The 22535-nt window shown below is 31.4% G+C and overlaps 2 protein-coding genes across 3 annotated transcripts in view; both read right to left on the minus strand.

The window, feature by feature from the left end:
* The window catches only part of LOC126843784 (uncharacterized), a 15669-nt gene extending 5899 nt beyond the window's left edge, over positions 1-9770 (minus strand). For both annotated transcript variants that reach the window (XM_050581552.1, XM_050581553.1), the window contains exons 1-3: positions 9631-9770; positions 1546-1681; positions 914-1056 (exon numbers count right to left, since the gene is read on the minus strand). In XM_050581552.1, the coding sequence (XP_050437509.1) occupies positions 914-1056; positions 1546-1681; positions 9631-9685 (334 nt within the window). In that variant the 5' untranslated portion in view covers positions 9686-9770. The remainder of the gene's footprint in view (positions 1-913; positions 1057-1545; positions 1682-9630) is intronic.
* Positions 9771-11957: 2187 nt separating this feature from the next.
* On the minus strand, positions 11958-20939 carry LOC126843003 (transient receptor potential cation channel subfamily V member 5). The gene is made up of 17 exons (XM_050580293.1): positions 20827-20939; positions 20587-20761; positions 19265-19487; positions 19100-19195; positions 18047-18267; positions 17714-17939; positions 16826-16941; positions 16399-16635; positions 16191-16342; positions 15212-15428; positions 14974-15135; positions 14724-14912; positions 14254-14378; positions 13554-13687; positions 13386-13489; positions 13077-13318; positions 11958-12491 (listed from the first exon to the last, which is right to left on the minus strand). The coding sequence occupies exons 1-17, from the start codon at positions 20937-20939 to the stop codon at positions 12296-12298; spliced, it is 2928 nt and encodes a 975-aa protein (XP_050436250.1). The 3' UTR covers positions 11958-12295.
* Between the last annotated feature and the right edge of the window lie 1596 nt (positions 20940-22535).

A 22535-nucleotide genomic window follows, 5' to 3' on the forward strand; every position in this document is an offset into this window, starting at 1 on the left:
TTAAACCTTTTTTTTGTCTTAAATTTTATTGGATTCAAATAGGTGGAGATGTTGTTTTATTGGAACTTTTAATGATTATGCGGCGCACTGTGGCATAAAAACGGCAGCTGATCAAATTAATTCAGTTAATTCAGTCCAGTGAGCATTTTCTTTGACGATATTACAACGGTATCGTTAAAAGCAATACAAATCTTAAAATTATAAAAAAAACTAAACTATTATAATAATTATTTATTAGCGATTATTAGTTGATTAATTAAAACAATATTTTTTTCTATATGCATAAAACATCATTTAGTCACCTCTTACAAAATAATTGAAACTAATGTTTTTCCAACTAACTTTTCTTGGTTTATGATTTATGTTCTTCTTTTTGAAAATCGGTTTTTATGAAATATTTTCCATTATATTATAAAAATCGAAATCGGCCTTTTTTGAAAAGTAATTTTTTATAAAACATTTCCCATAACTCATAGAAAAATAAGTTTAAAAGTAACGTAACACGTATAAATCAATATAGTCATGTACCCTTTATTTAGTTGTCATAGTTGAAATACTCCCTAGAATGAATTATGTCAAATAATGCCTATTTTTTATGCCACTTAATAGCCAGCAACCTCAGATGTTGAAGCCTCTTAAATATAAAAAAAAAAAAATAGCCTGCACCCATATAAATATCCGGCTCGCCTTAGAAAATAGTAGCGCACAATATACTTTTAAATTTATTCAGTTTTTATGAACAGCTTTAACACACCAGTTATGAACTATAAAAATGTCTTACTTATGTAGGATTTCTTTTTAGTATTACACTATATGTAAAAAAAATATCTGTTTTAATAGTTGTATTGTACATTGTATTTTATTTTATAAAGTATAAGTTATTATATTATTATATAATTAACTCCGTTTTTACCTTTTTGAAATTTTTGATCATCACATAAAAATCTGAATGTATATTTGGCGCCAATTATGTGATCGCTGACCGTTTTCTTCTGGTCTTCTGTTAAACAAAGTTTCGAATAATCATCCAGGCACTTCATACCTATTTTAAACCCTCTAAAAATAATTAAAAATTATTACACTTTTATATGATGCCAGTTGTTCTATTAAAAGATATAGTTATACATCAAAAGAACTAAAAAAAAATTAATGACTTAATTTTTATTCATACATAAATTATTAAGTAACTATAGAATAATTAATATACTAAAATGGGTTCACTCTTGATTTTGAGTTTTACAATAAAAAAAAAGTTATTGAATTTTTCCTTTTAGTCAGTTCAGGAACCATCTTAACGATAAGACACGTTATATTTCATGAAAACTTAAAAAGTTTTACAATTTTTTAAATATTTATCGGATAATCTGACAAAGTTGCAAAGAATTAAGTAACTTTCATAGTCATAAAGTAAATGGAAACAAAAATTCGATGACAGTATAAAACCATTGCGTTCTCCTCATTGTCAACCAGAATTTAAGATTAGTAGGTGGCCTCGTATTTTTATGACCCAAGAAGAAGCCATAATGATAATAGTTTTCTTATTACTTGCAAACTATGTCCACGTCGGTCTTTGATTTAGGGATGCCGTTCAGTTCGGTATTATTTAAAACGACAGAAACATTTTTCAAGCATGTGTCCAAACTGTATTTACATAACTGATCTGTTTCTTTGATTTCTCCGCCTGAAAGAATACATAAATCACATTAATGAGTAACAAATCGAAGGCATGATTTGAATTTAATTTACATAAATTTAATTATATTCCCTGCAAATAGTTTAGCCAAATTAATTAAAAAATATAACAGACATTTTATTGTACATAAAAAAAAATGACTTCATATCAAATTTATTTGTCAAGTAATATTCATTTTATTTTTAAACATTTTTATGATTAAAACATGCGTACACATTTTCTTCTAGTTACAATTTTTGTTTTTATTGTGTATTTATAACGTAATTATGAGGTGGTACATACTTGGTTAGTAAGTCTATTAATACATAATTAATAATTTCATCAAGTAAAGTACTACGGATAAGATAAAAATACAATAAAATATTTATCAATAAAGTTTAAAACAACAAAGATTATTTAATATAGAAACTTTCTTGCATTATGCATGAAGCAATGTAAACTTTTGCTATTAACTGGCGACGACTTTGGTGTATAGCACAAGTAATGTGATAAAATTAGTGATGAGATTTCATAAATCTGGATTTTCACCACAAAAATAAAACACTATTTAAGCCACATAAAAATCTCATAAGTATTAAATATTGTTACAATACAAAGCTGTGTAAAGTTAATGGCTTTAATGTTAAAAGTTAAATTTCAAACATACTAAGTTTTCAAATAGACTAAGGTAGGTACATTAAACTTTAAAATAAGACTGAATATAATATCAACTTTAACTCGGTTGTATACAATAACCTGTGTACAACGTATAAGCATTACAGTTTTCTTTGATTGCTTTTGTTATTTGTCCACTATTCGATCTAAGTCATGTACAACTTAAAATATTTTACTTTAGAATTATATATATATATATATAGATATATTATAACAATGCATTTAAGTTAAAAAAATCCGCCTTAAGTGTGTAATAGTTACCAGTCTTGCAAAATCTTGCATATAATTTGTTGATATTTTCAATTAGTTTAACTTTTACCCATAATTAACAAACCCGAACTTCAGTCAACGTCTGTGAAAAGTGACTAATCGAAAATTAATTTTTTATGCGGTTGCGGTGTTTGAAAGTTTTAAAAAATCTGTATCAAAAAACAAAAGACAAGACCAACAGAACCAGAAAAAAAATGCAAACGTGTATGTTACCTTACAAGTTACAAAAAAATTTAAGATATAAGTACCTGCCTTTTTTATTTATTCTGTTTGGAAACTTAGTGTGTTTGAAATTAAACTTTCAAGCCATTTTCGATAGGTAGCTATCAAGATTTTAGGTCTCAAAATCCGTTCTCGCAGTGCTAAAAACTTCCATGCGATTTTGATTACTAAGTTAGTAATAATTATGTATGTTCTTGAGACAAGGTATTATACTTAACATTAATTAGTCGAATATTTTAAATACTAAAACTTCCAGAATTCAAAAGTTTTATACTAAAGAATGTACTGTTAAAATTATATTAGCTGTAAAACAATAATTATAGCATGTAGGTATCGTGTAGAATAATGTTGACATATAAAATGCAAAATTAGGTTAAGAAAATATTTCCTAGACGGTTTTAATGTGTCTAAATTAAAATGCTAATTATTTTCTGTCACGTTGTAAAATGTACAGTTTTTTTTTAAATTCGCCCAAAGAGAATAAATTACCACTTCAAGGAAAATTGTTGCCAACAAAATATTTTTCTTTTTAAATGTAGCTTCGAGGTAGAAAATAATAATATATATACCAAGTGGAAATCGTTTCATCAATATATTCGTCGAATAATAGTGCCTTCCTTTTTTTTTTATAAACATGAAATATAAATGTAAATAGTAAGCGCATAATTCTAGCTGTATAATACCAAACGTTGAGAATTGAAAACCCCCCAAAAAAATACAAAAGTCTACGGGGCTACTAAAAAAAACAAAAATGGTAATTTATGAAATTTAATTTAAAACTATTGCCATTAAATTGTTATTATTTGGTTACTGTTATTTTTACTTGGTAGATTTTTAAAAAATTATGGTAATTTAAATGAAAAAAATGCTACTTATATATTTATCTTAGCTTAAATGTAAGATAGCACACAGGTAAATATTGGATTCCATACCCATTTGGTATAATGTTTTGAACTACTTGGCAAGCGTTTTAGTCGAACATTAAACGAATTAGAGTACAAAACTTTTAAAGATAACCGTCCAACGTCGAATAAAACTCAAGATGAATACTTAAACACCACTGCGAATGTTTTGTTTTTACTTTGAAACGGTTGGTTGAAAGTTTTCGGTAATATTTATGTGTTAAAAAAACTGACATTAACAACACTGGTCTGTCATTGAGATTTTTGTTCTGTGTCTACTCCTCTTAGATTGTCAACAGAACACAAGACTGTTATTTTGTGGCAGTTTGAAAATAATTACTAAGTACCACATCACACGTTATTCTCCGTTAGCCGAGAGGCTAACATGTTATTGATTTTACAGAGAAACGTCTGGTGTTGTAGTTTTTTTTGTGTAAACAATCTTTGATTGGTTCTTTGGTAACTCTATTGGATTATTAGGTCCATGGATTAGAAGAAAAATTCAATTATTATCATGATACAAATCCCAAGTACACCTCGAGTTAAGAAATTAGCAAACCTCAAAGGTATTTGTCTAGAAAAATGGAAATTATTGGTTTTCAGGGAATTTACAACAAATATACAAATATATATATTATTGAGAATATAAGATTTGAGAATAAGATATCATTCAATATATATTTATATATGGTTATAAATACATTTTACCAGTGTACTAATGTTTTTTTTCCCCGGTATTTAAATATTTTTACCATAATTATATTTACATCCTTGGCCCAAGGTTTTTTCTGGTGAGTGATTTTTACAATTTTCATATATAATGATAATTTCTAAAGACCTTTGAACATCTCGACCCCACTCCGTCGTCGCTGTTTTACTGTAAACAAAAATTAATTGACTAAAGTAGTAATCAATTTGAAAGCAGTAACGTTTTTTTTTCTTAAGTCTGCAAACAATTATCTTCGGATGTTAGGAGAATCTTAGTGAAATCTCCGAAAATAAACAGATTAATAAAATACTTGATATATTTTTATGACTACACTAATGGTGGATTGTGTAACAGATAAAATTTCAATGTTGAAAAATCATTGAAACATATATCTCGTGTGTAAAAGTTTAAAAGCAATAAAGTGTTTTTCGACTGTTGTTTTTCACTGAAAAAGTCAATATTTTGACTTTTACTAATAGTATGAACGCTATTTTATTGCACATATGTTTCACATAAATAAATCCGTGAAAATACATTCAAATAATTAATCGAATAAGTTTTGTTTCTATGTCGAATATTTTGTTTTAGAGTTTAAATCGTTTCAGCTCAACAGGAATTGGTTCCACTTAAACTTTTAAATTTCCAATCTACGATTTCAGTTTTATGGTTTGAAAAGCTTGAAAATTAGTTAACGACAAACTATCCACGTTAGATTAAATAAATTATTAAAATTATACAAAATAAATAAATAAGAAGTATAAAATCAATTAAATAGTTACATAATGAATAAAAGAAAAGAATTATATAAAATGTAATCAACACATAAAACGTTAACCATTAAAAAAGTACCAGCACAGCATGTTCCTAAAAACAATTTAAAACTTTTATGTGTTATAGTATACCGTTTGGCTTGTGTTTTTGCATTAAGTTTGTAAAGAAAACTAATTAACATACCAAAGTGTTATTCCCAAAGACCAGAAAAGAAATATGGTAGAAAACATTTTACATTTTAGTTAATAACAATTTATAATTATTTATATGACATTAATAATGCCCAACTTTGCATTTTGGCCCGTTTAAACAGTGCATGGCTTAGACAATTTGATAATATCTTAACTATTGAATAATACATTTGGGCAACAGGTGTTGACATGAAGCTGTGACTGAATATAGTTTGATTAGGACTTAGAGTAAATGTAAATACAAAACAAACCTTATATCATGCATCTTTAGCTAACCGAAGGATCCCAAACTTTTTTTGGGCATCTTAATTGTGGTTCTGATTTCAGAATCCAAGCTGTTAACTGTATATCTTTAGTGTAGTTCTCAGTAGCAATAGTGTAACATGGACAATTATGATATTTTTCAATTATATACTTAGCCGGTGACTATGTAAATTTTATTTGCAGATTATATTGTTTTATAATAAAACAACCGTTAAAAACAGTTTGACTTTGAAGATTTTTCAAGATTTTATTGCAAAATGAATACCTGAGACGATCTCCAGGTACAATTTTGAGTTTTATTTGTAATTCAATCTTTATAATGACAAACAAATATTTTTAAAAATAATCTGAGACTAAATATATAACGGCACATTGTCAACAATGTTATTGCATTTGCTTGATATGCTCACATACGCTTTATAACGTTCTCGTTTGTATTTATTTGGAGATGAAATGCTTTTTTATTAAACGAAATTAATTTTTATCAAAAAACAGAATAAAATATAAAAAAATTCTAAATTAAAAAGTTCAGAATATAGTTTTGTACATTTTACAATACAATCAAACGTGTACTTTATGCGAAGGATTGTACTTATACATTTAAACCGAATGCTTTGTACTTTAGGTTGTACTTATCGAAAAACATTATATATAAGTTTTTTAATTTGTGTTGCCAACGACACAAGTGGCCACTTACAGGCGAAAAACCTAACCGGAAAGGGCAGGCCGAATGTACTTATGTGTGTTCACCTGTTGAGAAATAACCAGCCATTGTCAATAAGTCGATTGTGGTGAGTCCTCCAAAATGACAGTTAAGTGTGTCTACAACATTAAAGGAAAATACAATAATAATTTAGCAAGCAATAAAAATGGCTGACTTTGTAATTGGTTTTGTTTAATAATTTCTGTACAAAAAGTTTCTTGTAAATGTCGCCTTTTTTTTTTTTTTTTTAAAAACCAAAAAGGTATACTTACATATATGGAATTAATATTTGTTTTAGGAGACGCACCGGCTGCTGTTTATGGCATTTTTTGTTTTTTATGCAAAGACACACATATTATTATGGCAAATATCACAAACAGACTAATATATATGTTGTTGGGATTAATATGTTACCGTTTTACCCAGGTTTGTATAAATATAATAAGTCGGACGAATTGAGTCAATATTTTACATTATGTATATTAAGTACATTGCGTGGACGCTTTTCAAAGAAACAATCTTATCACGTGGATTTTTTGAAACTTAATGGAAAAGAAGAATTGCCATCAAGAGTGATGAACCTTGTAAATATTAGCCTGGGATTTCATAACGGTATGCCTCGATAATCACTGCTGGCAATACAAAAACAGGTAAATTTTAAAATAGGGAAAATTCGAGTACACACATTGTATTTCAAACGGAATGCAGTTACATTTGCTGTGCACAACATAAAAGTGAAGAAAATGTATGTGTTTGACAAGAATGGCTGAATTCGAGGAATGCGTTTTCTTCATAAACTGGATTAATTTTATCCAACGACACGGCGTTCTATTTATGCAATTTCTCTACTTGAGTGCATGCGTTAGTAAAATTAATACAACAAATGTGCGTTCATGTCTTTTGCAGTACAGTACAATAATATGGAGAAATATGAAAACACAATAATTCTGTTCTACTAAAAAAGAGGCCTAATAAGTGTTATTTTACAAACCAAAGTATAACTGTGATAACTACTTTTAAAAAATTCCTTAGGCTAAAAATAAATATTTTACAAAATTAAATCGACCCGTTAAATGGTAATAAATTAGGCAAAATTATAAAGTTTTTGTTAAAAAAAATAATAGTTTTTTGTCTCTTGGTCTAGGTATAATTTAGATTACCTCTTATTGTTATTTCATTACTGCGTTAAAGCCACTTTTTGGCGTTTATTAGCTAATAAAAAGCTGTGTAAACACATCAAAATGTAGCTAACCACAAAGTTTTTTTTACTGTTAACAAAAATAATAAAAATTTAAGAAATACCTTCTCAGCTTCACAGTTAATAGTCTAATCAAAATATATAAGGTCTAGAATAACACAAGCCATAAGAAAGCAACTTATAGTAATCTGTGAATTTCACAATAAGAACAAAACGCATATTAGAGGTGTCTTTGCGAAAAAATTAAAATATGAATAAGTAATATTATTTTAGACATATTGGTTAAAAACTATCCGGTTTTTTTTTTTAAATAATTTTTTATCCTGTCATTTAAGAAATTGACATGTTATGTTAAACTGTAATCCCGCATAAGGAAGGTATGAGTTTAAGGGTTGCTCTTTATTCAGAGAAAATTGTTTAATATTTGAATAATTAGTTAGCCCAAATGAATGCCAATAATTAATGTTGGTTATTTTAGGCAACAACAGCATAAATTATTAAATTCATCATAATTATTATTGCACGGGGGATGAACGATTTTAGTTATTATTCGGATATATTTTGGAATTCCCAAATTGTCAGAATATTTGAGTTTTCAGCTAGATTTGTATAATAGCCGAATTCGTTTGTTGAAATACTTGAATCGTTACTTTGCGCACACTTCCCGTTTATGATTTACCTAGTAATTTAATTTATGGAAAGATAATTAAGTAACTCATTTGTTTATGAAAAGGATCAATTTCGTTCGATTAAAACTCATACTGTTAAAGTAAGTTTGAAAAATTGGTTTTCAAAAATTTAAATAAGTGCAGTTAAAAATCTAGTCAGTAAATTTGAGAAAACTAGTATGGAAAACGTATTAAGCAAGTGAATAAACCGAGTAAACCAAACTAGTAAATTAATTGAGTAAACGAGTATATACAATCTTATAACCGAGTAAACAGATCGAGTAAAATAAAAATGAGTCAATAAATCGAGCAAACTGTTAAATGAATCGAGTAAACGACTATATACAATCGTATAACCGAGCAAACCGATATTATTATAAACGAGTAAAAAATCTAGTCAATAAATTTAAGCAAACGAGTATGTAAAATGATTTAAGCAAGGAAACGCGTACATGGACCAAATAAACCAATCTAGTAAATTAATTGAGTAACGAGTATATAACCGAGCAAACAAAACTTATAAACGAGTAAAAAATCGTGTTAATAAATCGAGTAAAATATAAATCACAAAAATGAGTAAATAAGTTGAGCAAACTAATAAACCGATCTAGTAAATTAATTGAGTAAATGAGGTATGTAATCTTATAACCGAGCAAACATATATTATTATAAACGAGTAAAAAAATCCAGTCAATAAGAATTTGAGAAAACGAGTATGAAAATCTGTTAAACATGTAAATAAATTAAATAAACCGAGTAAACGAGCAACCAAATATACAAATCCAGTATATTAATCAAGTAAGTGAGTAATTGAGCAATGAACATTTAGTGACTCAAAAAATAGTTCCTTAAAATACTCACGAATTTTCTTAGTTGACTCCAACTAAAACCAACATGTTAAAAAAAACACAAAATTGTAAAAACAATATTTCTCAGCTCAGTATCTAAACTATGATGTATTATAAAATTTAATTATTTTTAAAAAAAATATACATATATTTAGCTCGATCGAAAAAGAGCCCTGGGCAAAAGAACCGTTCTCTTTATCTTGGATATAAACTTATTTTTTCGAGTGCAGGTAATTTAATTGTGCTGAAAATTGTTATAAATTATTCAGACAGGACTAAATTACTGTAGACAGTTCAGGCCCAAGGGAAGAGACGATACTGAACTTAGCTTATCGTCAACGTTTCCATTTAAACATGTATAAATTTAACTGGGAATAGATTATAAAATAGTATATATTTCAAAGCACAGATGTAATGCATTGAAGTTATCACAATCAGAAGCAGTTCGTTGGCTTCCATGTTATGATTTCAAGTTGGGTTGTCAGACTGATACAGTTATTATTGTATTAAATAGTTGGTGTATAATATTCTACTTACTGCAATATTTGAAAAATACCGCTGCAACGAAAATCCATTTGAATTTCGAGCTCATAACGGTGTTTTTTTTATTTAGTTAAAAAAATCGGTTAACATGCGCTGAATTTTTTTTTTTTTATGGGAAATTTTTCAACAAAAAAAAAAAAGCTGACGTTATTGTGTTCTGTGATTAGCGACGGCTGTTCAACAGGGTATAGCGCACGGCAAACGGACGACCGTCACTGTTGTCGCGGTTATCAACAGCGGCGGCCAGTTTCGCCGGTAGACCGTTTTGCGCCGTCTCTGAAACGGCGGCCGTTTTCACACACCGCAAGACTGGCCGTGCCGCCGCCGCGCGCGAAAAGAAATCGGTTTATTATGCATTTCGTTAACGGGCGTATAATGCGATTTCGCGGATTTCCGGGTCATTTTTTTGAAACTACCATTAATAACCATTGTTTTTCACCATTACTCACGGACATCGGTTTAATTGTAACGCAGTTTTGTTTTTCATATTGTTGTGAAAAAGTAATCACCGCTGTCTTAAACACTGTTTTCTTAGGTGTGTACCTTCTTAGTTAGTTTTTTCCTTTTGTGTGTGTATTAAATCACATTTTAGAGCTTTAGGTCTGAAAAAGTTAGACCGAATTGAAATTGTTCTTTGAACTACTTGAGTTGCAGCCAAAAAGGGTATCTGAATAATAGTTTTGTGATGATGTCAACGGCGAACAACGGCAACTAATTATTGTAGACGGGCTATCGACTCTAATTTCACTCAAAATGTATAATTTTAAGTATATTATATAGCTTTTACTTAGCGTTTTATCGATTTTTATTACATGCATAAAATGTACACGCTAAAATTGAACCAAAATTAAATTTACAAAAAAAACTTACAATACAAAACATTATCTGATAAATGTATTAGGGACTTGTTGAATGGGGTCACGCTTTTGGATTAATTAATAATACAATTTTTTTTTTCATAGTGTTTTTATATAATGTGATGTCAATTTTCCCAAATTGGTTTTTTTTATAGCAATTTTTGAAACTTTGCTACTATTTTGATTTGTCTTTGGACAAAAAGCATACCGACTCGAGTGGGACGACATTGATGCGAGTAGTACGCGCTAAAGTGGAACTATATAATTTAAGTTTTAATGTGTTGAGTTATAAAAAAAAAATAGTACCTACTCATCTAGACACAACACACGTTTCCGACTTAACAACTTCTCCGTACCCGGCCTCTTTGCAGAAAATCCCAAGAGGCCTTATTAACCGCTCCACAAAATACTATCCAACTCTGAAAAATGATTCTGTAAAGAAATATTTCTGATCACATTTTTCCCATCTATTTGTTAGAGAAAATACACTGTATACCTTTTTTGTTAGTAATATATAATATTTTTTCCATTCCAATATTACCAAATATCTGTTGGTATACTCAAATAGATTGTTATTTGTTTTCCTTTCCACAATGGACGTTAAACAAATTTGGGTGACAAACGAATTATGCATACCAGGGGGTATCTACCGATGATAAAAAAAAGTAATGAAACGAGTTTGTGAGCATTACATTATATATTTTTTTAGTACTTAGAAAGGGGATAAAACCAAGCAGATGAATATTGTTATCTATTTACTGTAAGAGCCTTTAAACGCAACGATGCTCTATGAATATGTATTACAGAATTTTTATCAGATTTGATGGATGGATCCAAATATCCACTATTTATATATTTCTCCTGGGAGAGGAAGATATTTGTTTTGCAGGCCTATCATCGTTAGGTAGTCTTGCGTCAGACGCTTTTAAATAACTAAACAAAAACAAGTTGTCAAAAGAGAAAAAATTGGCAAAAGCTTACCTATAACTAATTAAATTGTACAACACAATTTTAAAATTGTTTTATTTTCAAGTCAGTTTTCTTTTGAGAAAGCCTTTACGCTTAATTTTTTTTATAAAACAAACGATTACAGAATATATTTGTGTTCTAGATTGATTGTATTTTTTTACAAAAAAAAGAAAACATGACGTTGTATTATATTTTCTTGTAAACGCATTTTCCAAATTTCTTGTTTATGAAAGATTGGTAAAATATTAAACGCTGATTGATGATTGTATGGTTCACGTTGGTATTTTTGACTACTTATTATATGTATACAACTATTGATTTACTCTTGTTGTAATATATTATTTAAAAACAGCAAACTGCATTAGACGTACATATTTATTACTGTCGATCGAACAATATTAACAACACATTTTTACGGTTTGCGTTAGCGAAATTGATTTGTGAAAGAAAAAAAAAACAATATTTATATTGACATAAATTATAAGAAATGTCTAGAAGCTATGAAATTAATAAGTCGAGCTGTTGTTAATGCAAGTATAAAATTATAACTTTTATATGAGCCGAGAAATAAGTTAACCGGTTGGCGCGCTTTTTTTGTTATCACAAGAAAACAATGAGATAACAGCACTCAGTGCAGACACACGCCCGCCAAAGGGTTAAGTATTACCAACACTTACAAATTGATATAAGATTGTGACTTTCCAGCCACTCCCCGCGTAGTCTATCCTGACTAATGCAAATTGGAGTATTTAATTTGTATCTAAGACACGGTTTATCTAAAAGTGTTAAAATGGGACTACTAGATTTACTAAATCCAGTTTGACCATATTATATTAAAAATCGTCGTTTGGACCCCACGCCATGATAGTGTTCAGTGGCTCCAAGTCTTGTGTGCTCCACGGTCTTAGCATATTGTTGCCACTCACACAATAGCATTGCTGTTGTTGCTGTTCGTCTTTGGACTGGTCAGTTCTGTTTGGTTGTGCCGACCTTCCCCTTTTCACGGTAAAATTAGGAGTTGGCTTTACCCTGAAAAATCAGAATAAATACTAAGGGATTATTGCACTTAATTTGTTTCCCTAACAAACATGTTTCAAAAACAACACAATTCTACTATGGCTAATTTCTTTCAAATATACTGCGCCTGACAAAACGTTAACTTGGGATAATTTGGAGGCATTGCAATGTAAAATACAAGTGAACAAAGAAAACGGAATGAGAACGTTAGGCAAACAAAAAGGAAATGAATGGCAGGTGAGGAGTAACCATAGTAACATAGTTCAGAGAAAGAAGTAGGTATGACTTTATTGGCATGTAAAATGAAAAAAATACATAAAAAAGATATACAATTTACTTCACTTGGTTCAATGTTGTGTAGAATATAAATTGTTAACAAACGAGTCGACAGGAAAATGGATTGAGAGAAGGCTGTGATTGAAATATTGGAATACTGTTATAAGAACTTTTCACACCAGTAAGATTGTGTGAAGGATAAAAAGACTATGTGTATAATAAAAGTACCTATAGTTCATCAATGTTGAATTGCTGTAAAAATCAACCTGCATCAAAGATAACTAACAAAGATTATTATTTTTAAAAAAATAATCCTTTTACCTGTTTATTTTAGCAGTTTTCGGTCGTACGATTTGGTGTCCATTCTTGCCGATTACTTCAAAGTTACCCGTTTGCGTTGACTTACTTTTTGTGCTTACAACCGCTCTGCTGTACTCGTCGGCCGACATGTTGTAAATATGTTTATTGACTTGATTGTTGGACGACTTTTTGCCTGGGTTATCAGAGTTCATGCCGAGGTTGGATACTTTGATCACTGGCTTTAATCTATTAGAACTCTGTGTCTGTAAAAAAAAAAATAAACGCTTTACAACATACATTTATGGGTTAAAAAAAAAAACAATGACTTACCGCTACTTTAGCGGCCGTATTAGCAACAATTTCAACTTGATTTCTATCCACAGTATTGCTGCTCTCCGACATTATCACTAACTGCCTTAGCGGATCGTGTAAATCTAAAAACAAATACAAATCCATAGTAGATGTTTATAATTGGACAGTGTCTTGGTTATAAAATACCTTCTATTTTATGATCTTTCGGCAGAGTCATATCCAAATTTTGAGCCACCGCCATTGCATCAATTGCAGCTCCCAGTGCTCCAGAAAGTCTGGGTGGTGTTTTTTTCGCCTCGCAATTGCCTTTGCTTTTTGGCCTTTAAACGAAAAATATAAATACAATTTTTTTTCTACAATTCTACCAACACTAATGCCCGGTTGCACCAAACTGGTCGTTAACTATTGGTAAATTTTGTTAAATTAACATGAATTAAATTTAAAAGTGTTCCTCAATCGTGATTTTATATTCCGGTTATTACCAGAATACTGGTTAATGGTTACTGAAAAAATGGTATCAGCAGTACCAGAGTTAATATTATTATCATACAGGGTCTAATCAATGATAAACTGATAACGCGCATTTCCGTTATCACCACTTTAACGCGAAATATTGATAACAAATTTTAACTATACATACATTTTTACACAGCGATAAATTACCCTGTAAAACATGATTTATGCAACAGAATTTATTTCAACTCCAGTTTAAACAAGTTCATCTCTGTGTAAATATTCGGTGCAACCCGGCATAAATAAATTGAGATGCTTATTAGAACAGGGAACCGATTTCAAAATTTGGTTTTTTTTTCAGGAGACAAATAACTGTTTTTTTTAGGTAGGTACATTTTTTTCTTTTAACAAAAACTTGTTTCTCAATTCTTACCCGAACAATTTGTTAACTACAGGAGACGAATTGGTCAGGGACGACCGTTTCCAAATGATATCTCTCAAATTTTGACCGGTGCCTTCTAATTTCCGAAGTTCTTGTATTACCAATTTTCCACTTTTCTGAAATATGAACCATGTTCGTTTTAGGTACGCCCATAATTGTCCTTTGGACGCAAATGCCTAACTCATACCGTCATCACGTTGAATTGTTATTATTTTTAATTATTAACTACATTTACAATTATTGTATTCTTATCGCAGTAACAATATATAATTTAATGGTATTAAAAATATAACTTACCACAATGGAAAATAACGTTTTGCCTAAAATAAAGTATTAACTAGTGTAAATTACTAGGAAAAAGTTTACAAGTTGAACGTGCTACTGTTGTGCTTGTTCAATACTTGTTGTAATATTTTAATTCCAAGGGTTTAGCAACGATTTCATTGCACTCGAATACCTACCTTCCAATTGATGACAGCGCCTTTCCTTTGTTTTGCCCTTGTCTGACTTTTACATTTGATCACCATGAAACCTCTTTGTTCTGGGTTAACGTCGTCACCAGGAGCCAGCTGTATACTATACTCTTCCAGATAAGTCCTGGCCGCTTTTTGCGGTACAGCCCTTTCGAGCGTTACCACTATTTTTGCCCACTAAAAAATAATTACATACACACACACAATGTGCAAAGTTCATACAGGGTGAATTTTTTACTTGTTTCATCCATTCTTTTTCGCTTTGTTCGATCACGTGAGCGTACGTATTACCCATCATGGCTATCAACATGTTGAGCAACAATATCGGTACTAACACCATGAAGATGGTAAACACGGTCTTGCTGAGCACGGGGTATACGGTGTAACTTAGATCGGCGTACTATAATGAGCAAAGAAAAATCGGTTTTTAAGTTGCTGCTGCTGGTATTGTAGTAATAAAAACCACCACTTCTCACATTGTACTCGCCCATGGTGACCTGAAACAAAGCCATCCACGTGGAGGGATACGATTTGTACAAAGAGGTGCCCACGTCCGCAGACCCTTTGTACAAGAAGAAAAACGACTGTGTGAAACCGGACAAAATAACAGAGTAAATGACGAAAAACGTTAACATGTCTCCCGTGATCATCAAATAGACCATTGTGACGAAAGGTCCGGTCAAACGCACCGCTCTGAAAAGAAAAATTTAACTAACGAGTATCCACACTACAACCGGATACATAGGCACATGTATATGTCTTTGTGTTCAAGTATAAGACCCTGGTACTTTTCTTATCTCTAACCTCTTACCTCATATCTCTATTTTTATCTCTAATCTATAATATCTAATCTAGTATCTCTAATACAATATCTATTTTATCTGTAATCTTTTATATCTAAGCCATTATCTCTATTTTTTCTAATCTATTATCTTTATTTTTATGTCCAATCTCTTTCTCTAACCTATTTACTCTAAATATTATCTCTAATCTCTTTCCTCTAATGCCTTATCCATTATCTCAATTTTTATCTCTAATCTAGTATCTCTAATATCATATCATATCTTATCATACCTTTCAAAAATCTTCCTTACTTGGTACCAGTTATTTTTTATTGACACAGTTTATACTGATATTAGAAAAGCCTTTGTTGAAGTCATTAGTTGTTGAGTTAAATAATACAGGTTATAGTGGTAGAATGTTGAAACTGATTTAATCTTTTTTTAAAACGCAGAACGCAAATAGTCAAAGTAATGTAATGAAATATCAGACCTTAAATGAAACATTTTTTTGGTTTGGTAATATTTACAAGTTAAAAGTGTGCGCATTAAGAGTTTATTGTGATTGTTATTTGTTTAGTATTTTTTTTTTTTGTAATGTAAATAATTTAGGCTATGCTATTTTTATTCCGGTCCCCGTGGGCGTAAACATAATTAAATTTAAATAAATAAATACCCGGCAAAAAACATTAGCAAAAACCACGACCCCGGTACTGCGAAAACCAAAATAGCTTCTTCCGACTGTTTGTCGCCCAACAGCCTTGGAGGTATGCACGCCAATATGAGCAAATTCGATATGAGGAATATCAACTTTGCCGGTTCTTTAAACTAACAGTTTTTTCAATTAGCACAGATATTATATTATTAATTCGTGAGTGTCATACAGTCTGCTTTAAAAATCCGACGAGACCCTGATTCAATATTTCGCCACCTTGCTGGAAAAATAAATAGGACAACACACCCGCGACCGTTCCGCCTTCGAAACAGTATCGGGCCACGTCTTGCCAATCTTCGGCTGCGCCCAACAGCGATTTGTCTTGATCGGCAGGTCTCAAGTAAATAGACATACTCAGCATGATCAGATGGACGCATAGGATGATCAAACGTTTCATAAACTGTTTCTAAAGTTAGAAAGAAAAAGAGAATCAACACATTTTGATGCACAAATGATTATAAAATATGGATTCACAATAGTAAATAGTAGGTTGAAAAACCGGTTCATAGTGTGTGTTTCTTCCCCCAACCTCCCCTTCGATATTGAAATTTTAGTTTAAGAGCGATAATTGGTAGATAATATAGTAAATTATTTACTCGTGCAAACGTTTTCCATTTCTCTTCTAGTAACTTTTGAATTATCCCACCGTCGAGCATATCTAAATGTTCTTCCTTGGTACCGTCCAAAATTATGAACAGCGCCGAATTCCAGTCTACGGTTAAATATATATTTTTACAATCAAATATTAAACTTTGCATTTGAAATTAAAACTGTTTACACCATTTACATGACTCGAGGTTACTCCCACTGGGATGTCTTGACTAGTTCGCCAACGTTTCGGAACACTTGCACGTTCCATCTTCAGGGCTGTGGTTCGATGTTCCTCGTTGCACGCTCTCCTGCAGACTGACCAATTCGCTTCCGTGGGCGTAGGTTATATACCATACCCTCACCGTATTCTCCGCTTCCTCTTGCCGCTGCCAGCTGTCTTCTACGGCCACGCCCCTTCGCCTTGGCCGGCTACCGCATGACTGATTGCCCTTATCAATTATTTCTTGCTGCCAGCTGTTTTTTACGGCCACGTCCCTTCGCCTTGGCCGGCTATCGCATGACTGATTTCCGTTTCCGTTATCAATAGTTTCTTGTTGTATTTCCAGCTGTATTTACAGCAAGAAATTATTGATAACGGAAACGGAAATCAGTCATGCGATAGCCGGCCAAGGCGAAGGGGCGTGGCTGTGGAAAACAGCTGGCAGCGGCAAGAGGAAGCGGAGAATGCGGTGAGGTAATGGTATATAACCTACGCCCACGGAAGCGAATCGGTCAGTCTGCAGGAGAGCGCGGTACGAGCAACATCGAACCACAGCCCTGAAGATGGTACGTGCAAGTGTTCTGAAACGTTAGCGAACTAGTCAAGACATGTAAATAGTGTAAATATAATACCACACTTAAGTTTCAATAATTTATTAAAACTGTTTTCAAACTTGTCTTTCCGTCCGGCAGTAATGTGTCCAAAGCACTTAAAGGGTAAGCGGAACACGTGATATTACTATACCGCCAAAATTCTCGAGCACTCAGTTCTAACATTTCCCGAAAGACACTGGCTCTGGCCAACTTGCAAGAAAGAGTCAGAGGCGTTAACCCCGCCATGTTCGTGATACCGTTACTGGCAGGGACTTTAGGATGTTTTAACGCAAATCCAAACATGCTCTGTAAACCATAATAAAAGGACAAATAATAACCATACACAGCTAATGCCAACAAACATAAGTTTTTTTTTAACAGTAATTAAAAGGTTAGGTAAATATATAGCATACCAGTTTATCGCAAACGACCACCATGTGTAGTATCATGTTTCCAAATGAGTCCTGAGCATCGGGATTGGCTCCTGATTCTATCAGCAGATTGTAGACGGTTTGGTTACCGCAACATGCAGCCCAAGCCAAAGGGAGCTCTCCGAGGTATGCCAGTCCTTCGTAGTCAGTGTGTTTGTTATTGATTTCTTTGTTTTGCTGATCACGTGGTAAGAAAAAACTCCCTTTTCGGTTATTAAAAAAAAAAACAACAACAACTAGTTGAACAAATTGTTTAATTATTATTTATTTATTAGCATCGACGAGGTGCTGAGAAGGTAATGTTTAAACTGTTCAGTGCGACTATAATATATTCTGCCGGTTTTACCAACTAATGTTTTGTGTACTCTCTTAACACCATGTTAGTTAACAACTAATTTGAATTTAACATCTGGATAAATGAAATAAGTTTCACCATAACATTAATATTGTCAAATTCTATTTGTTAGGTTACCAAAACGTTAGTTGGGTTACCAAAGCGGTTACCTCGATTCCAACATTCTCATTGGTTATTAGAAATGTGATAACTCATTGTAATATTTAATTTGTCAGTTTGTTATTATTTGACAGTTGACACTTTATTTTACTTTTTTTTAACGTTTCGGTTTATGTAAATAATTTATACATCATTTTTTGACACATTGTTTAGATAGTATATACCTTTCTAAAAATAGTTTGTCATCAAGGTCATTCAAATAATTTTTTCCATTTTGAAGGCCTAAAAAAAAGGTAGGTAATGATAAGAATAATTTCCATTATTATATTCAGGACAGGCAAGACATAATAATATTATCTAAATTAAACAATCGTTTTAACAATGTGTTAAGGCTAACAAATCTCGATGAAACCCAATTTTCACTAACTAGTTGTTAAATAAGTTAAATTCTTAACAAATGTTGGTGAAACCGGCTAATTATAGTGTTTTCTTAAAATCTGTACTCAAACTTTTTTAGACTAATTCCTGACAGCCTGTGACTTCCACACCTCTTCGACCCTGTATGCTGTTTTTTTACTTACCAATAGCCCTTTGACATATATTGGCTCCGGCGTCCACTAGATCTTGAATCAAGTCGTTATTGTTGTAGGCTATAGCCAAATGCAACGCACTCGCTCCTGTGATCATTAAAAAAACGATATCACTTAAGTATTACTTCCCATGTGTTCCAATCGTCAAGTACTCGCCTAAGTATTCCTCTCCTTCCACGACGTCCTGACTCAACATCGGGAAGTGTTTGAGCAGTAGCCGGGATAGCCGAGTGTGCACCGTGGTGTCGCATATGATCAGCACATGCAGCAAACTCTCCCCCAACGACCCTCTGTACTGCATTTGCCAACAAGCCAAGTGATCCGCCCATCTGGTCAACGGGTCGTGAGGACCGTGTTTGCTATCGAAACTAATTGCTACCTAAGCGGTAAAAATAAAGGGCCATTTTCAGAAACGGGCATTTTTTATTTAAGTTAACCCTTCACTACATGTAAGTGCATATGAGGCGCTCAGAAGCCAAACTGATGAACTCCATAAAATGCAATTTTTCAGGACAGGCAGTTTAAGTTATTTGAAACAATGTATGTAAGTACAATTGCCAATTTTCTTAGCGCACTCTAGCGGTGAAAAATTCAACTATGGAGTTATTTATCTTGGCCACTGAAAATTATACACTTTTTTAATCCAACCATGGTATTATTCGCAATTTGAAAAAAAAAGGTGGAGTTATTCGGTTTGGCATCCGAGCGCCTCACATACGCATTAGGTTATTTATATTGAAATCATTTATTGATTATGATTTTTATCAATAGAGTGCAGTATACACATACAAATGGCATCTATAAATTTATTATAATATTAATCATTCCTAATTTTTTCATAAAAATTAACAAATTCATGCAGTGAAGGGTTAAAAGTTTACTTGATGGCTTAACATTTCACATAAAGTTAACTTTTCAATCATGATTAATTTAATTGTACAATAACAAATAAAATGAATCATAAATACAAATTTTAACTTTTAAGTACTAATAAGTTAGTCATGATTGAAAAAGTTAACTGTTGACAATAGTTGAAACAATCATGATTAAAAAATTAACTTTTTTTATAAGTACATACAAATAAAGTTATTAGTGATTAAGGAAATATTTTTTGTTTGTTTTAACTATGCACTTATTAGTTATTACCTGTACAATATTTATAATTGAGTAATATGTACAAAATATGTTTGAAAAAAAACTGTGTAAAATATATTTTGTTAGTAGCATAACAAAAATATTTTTGTCTTAAGTGTTTTTTTTTTCTGTCTTACCTAAAACTACTTGATTAATAAAAGTTAATTAAATTATCCTAATCAAACGAGCATTACATAAAAAATAAATTATTAATTAATGAATAATCAACTTTTATTAGAAAAATTATTTAACCAAATAATGCCCAATGTAGCCTAGGGACTACAGGTCTAAAGGGAACACTACAGGACCAATTTGCCCGGATCCGGACTTAATATAATCCATACATGTTTTTGATTTTGGTGTTTCCACCTGAGGTAATCGTTTCGGTTGATCACGTGGCCTTTGCCGCTGTTGTACATGAGACCGTGCAGCTTTTCCGAAATGTACTTTTCAGCTTGGTCTTGACCGCCGTTATTGTACACGTTGATGAGTTCTCCTCCTTTTTTGTAATCGGCCAACCTACGACGACATTGGGGCAAACAACTTCAATCGCTTGAATAATAATATTATCATCGTTTTTATACTTGTACAGCAAACAGTCGTCTTCGGTGGAAGCCTGAGAAATCACTCTGTCCAAAACCGACCCGCCGGCTGCTGCTTTTGTGAAATCTTTACCGTTCGAACATATGTTTCCCATTCCTTTCGTGTGTGTGTTAATAAACGATTTAAGGTAAATATTTAATTCGTACACTTACTGCAACGACAAACACTATTACACAATCAGCATATAGTCTAGCACAATTGATCAAATACCGCGAATACCGTCGCCTAGGTAACAATGATGATTTTGTGTTTGGCATTAAAATGTTCGGCGCTGTACTTTGTTAAATACTATTCATAACATAAGTGTGTATTGTATTACATGTATAATAGAAATTGATTCAACGTTAAATTTGCAATTTGTAACGTCTGGCCAAATAATGCATATTGTAGTATTAGATCATCGAGTGCATAATTTAATAAGTAACATACAAAACACAACAACTACCTGCAACTAAATCTTAGGTATTACACCTTTAATTGCGAGCAACCCTTGTTTTCCTTTACATGGAATTTAGTATTAGCCGAAAGGTCTGCGGCAACTTGAGTACTACTAATTAGGTTTACAGTCAGTACGAATGTAGTGGGCACGGTTTTAAACTGAAGTTGACTGTATTATTAAATTCCAACTAGCCTGTAACAGTGTCAAGAATGTCTTCACCGACAGTTCTAAAATGGTGTTTTAAAATCTATAATATAAATTTCAATAATTTTCTTCATAACAAAACTCTAAATTTGTCTGGAAAAAAACGTTGTCTGCATAACAAATGAACTTCTTGAAATGATAAAGAATGAATTTCCTCGAGAGCTAATAATAAAATAATTTACAAATATGAACTTACACATTGCATAACACTGCGCATATATTATATGAATAAATTATCAATTTTCACCAACGAAAAATGAGTGTTATAATTAGTTTTTAATGTAAACAAAGTAAAGTATAATGTTAAAAAAAAATATTTAAAGTTTGTGATTGAGTATAATGAATTAGCTGGTAGATAATAAGTGTATACTTATGCGAATAAATCCTATGCTTTACGCCCAACTCATTATAGATTATCAAAATAACTTTAGTTGTTTGAATACATTTTTGCAATGTGTAATAATTTATCTAATCAATGTTGGTTTTGTTATTTCGATCCATTTGCTATTTTTTTAAGAACTTTTTAGCAAGTTATATAGTACAAAATTAAACGCTGGGTTGCACAAAAAATCGATAAATTTAATAGTTCATTAAACTGTTCAAGAAGGCGTTAGGTATACCTTTACATTTTTTTTTTATGTTTTAAGAAAGGCGGTAACGCAGTAGGTTTTTTTTATATACTTTTAAGTAAACTTTTAGGGTAAAAACATTAAACAGTCAAGAACGTAAAATTTTTAGGGTTATACTTTGGCGAATTTTTAACATTTTATTTAGTAAAGAAGTTATAGCTATTTGAAAATATATATAAAGTCGATTTTCTTTCATGAAGTATTAGAAGACCCTTTCAATTGATCAAAAATCCACCCACGAACCGCTCTCGGAGAATAAATTATATTCATTGAACTTTATAATGGATATTTTTGCTCTAAAGTCATCTTAAGTCATCTAAAGCCAACTTGTTTTGTGTAGCTTTGTTTAGGATTGAAAATGATTTACAATTATGACCACTGTAATAATGTGCTAAAAAAAAATTAACTACCAATAAAT

This window comes from Adelges cooleyi, unplaced genomic scaffold, assembly GCF_023614345.1.
Source record: "Adelges cooleyi isolate 19-005CV unplaced genomic scaffold, UGA_ACOO_1.1 ACOO_flye_CR_arks_rails_tigmint_CR_PRNA_574, whole genome shotgun sequence".
Classification (NCBI taxonomy): Eukaryota; Metazoa; Arthropoda; class Insecta; order Hemiptera; family Adelgidae; genus Adelges; species Adelges cooleyi.

Bases quoted from the DNA above. Each gene is read 5' to 3' on its own strand.
- LOC126843003 (XM_050580293.1), bottom strand. From the start codon at position 20,939: ATGGGAAACATATGTTCGAACGGTAAAGATTTCACAAAAGCAGCAGCC. The intron at 16,942-17,713 runs GTTTGAAAACAG...ATTTAACCGTAG, and splicing joins ACTGCCGGACGGAAAGACAA to ACTGGAATTCGGCGCTGTTC. The intron at 16,636-16,825 runs GTAAATAATTTA...TTCTAACTTTAG, and splicing joins AATGGAAAACGTTTGCACGA to AAACAGTTTATGAAACGTTT.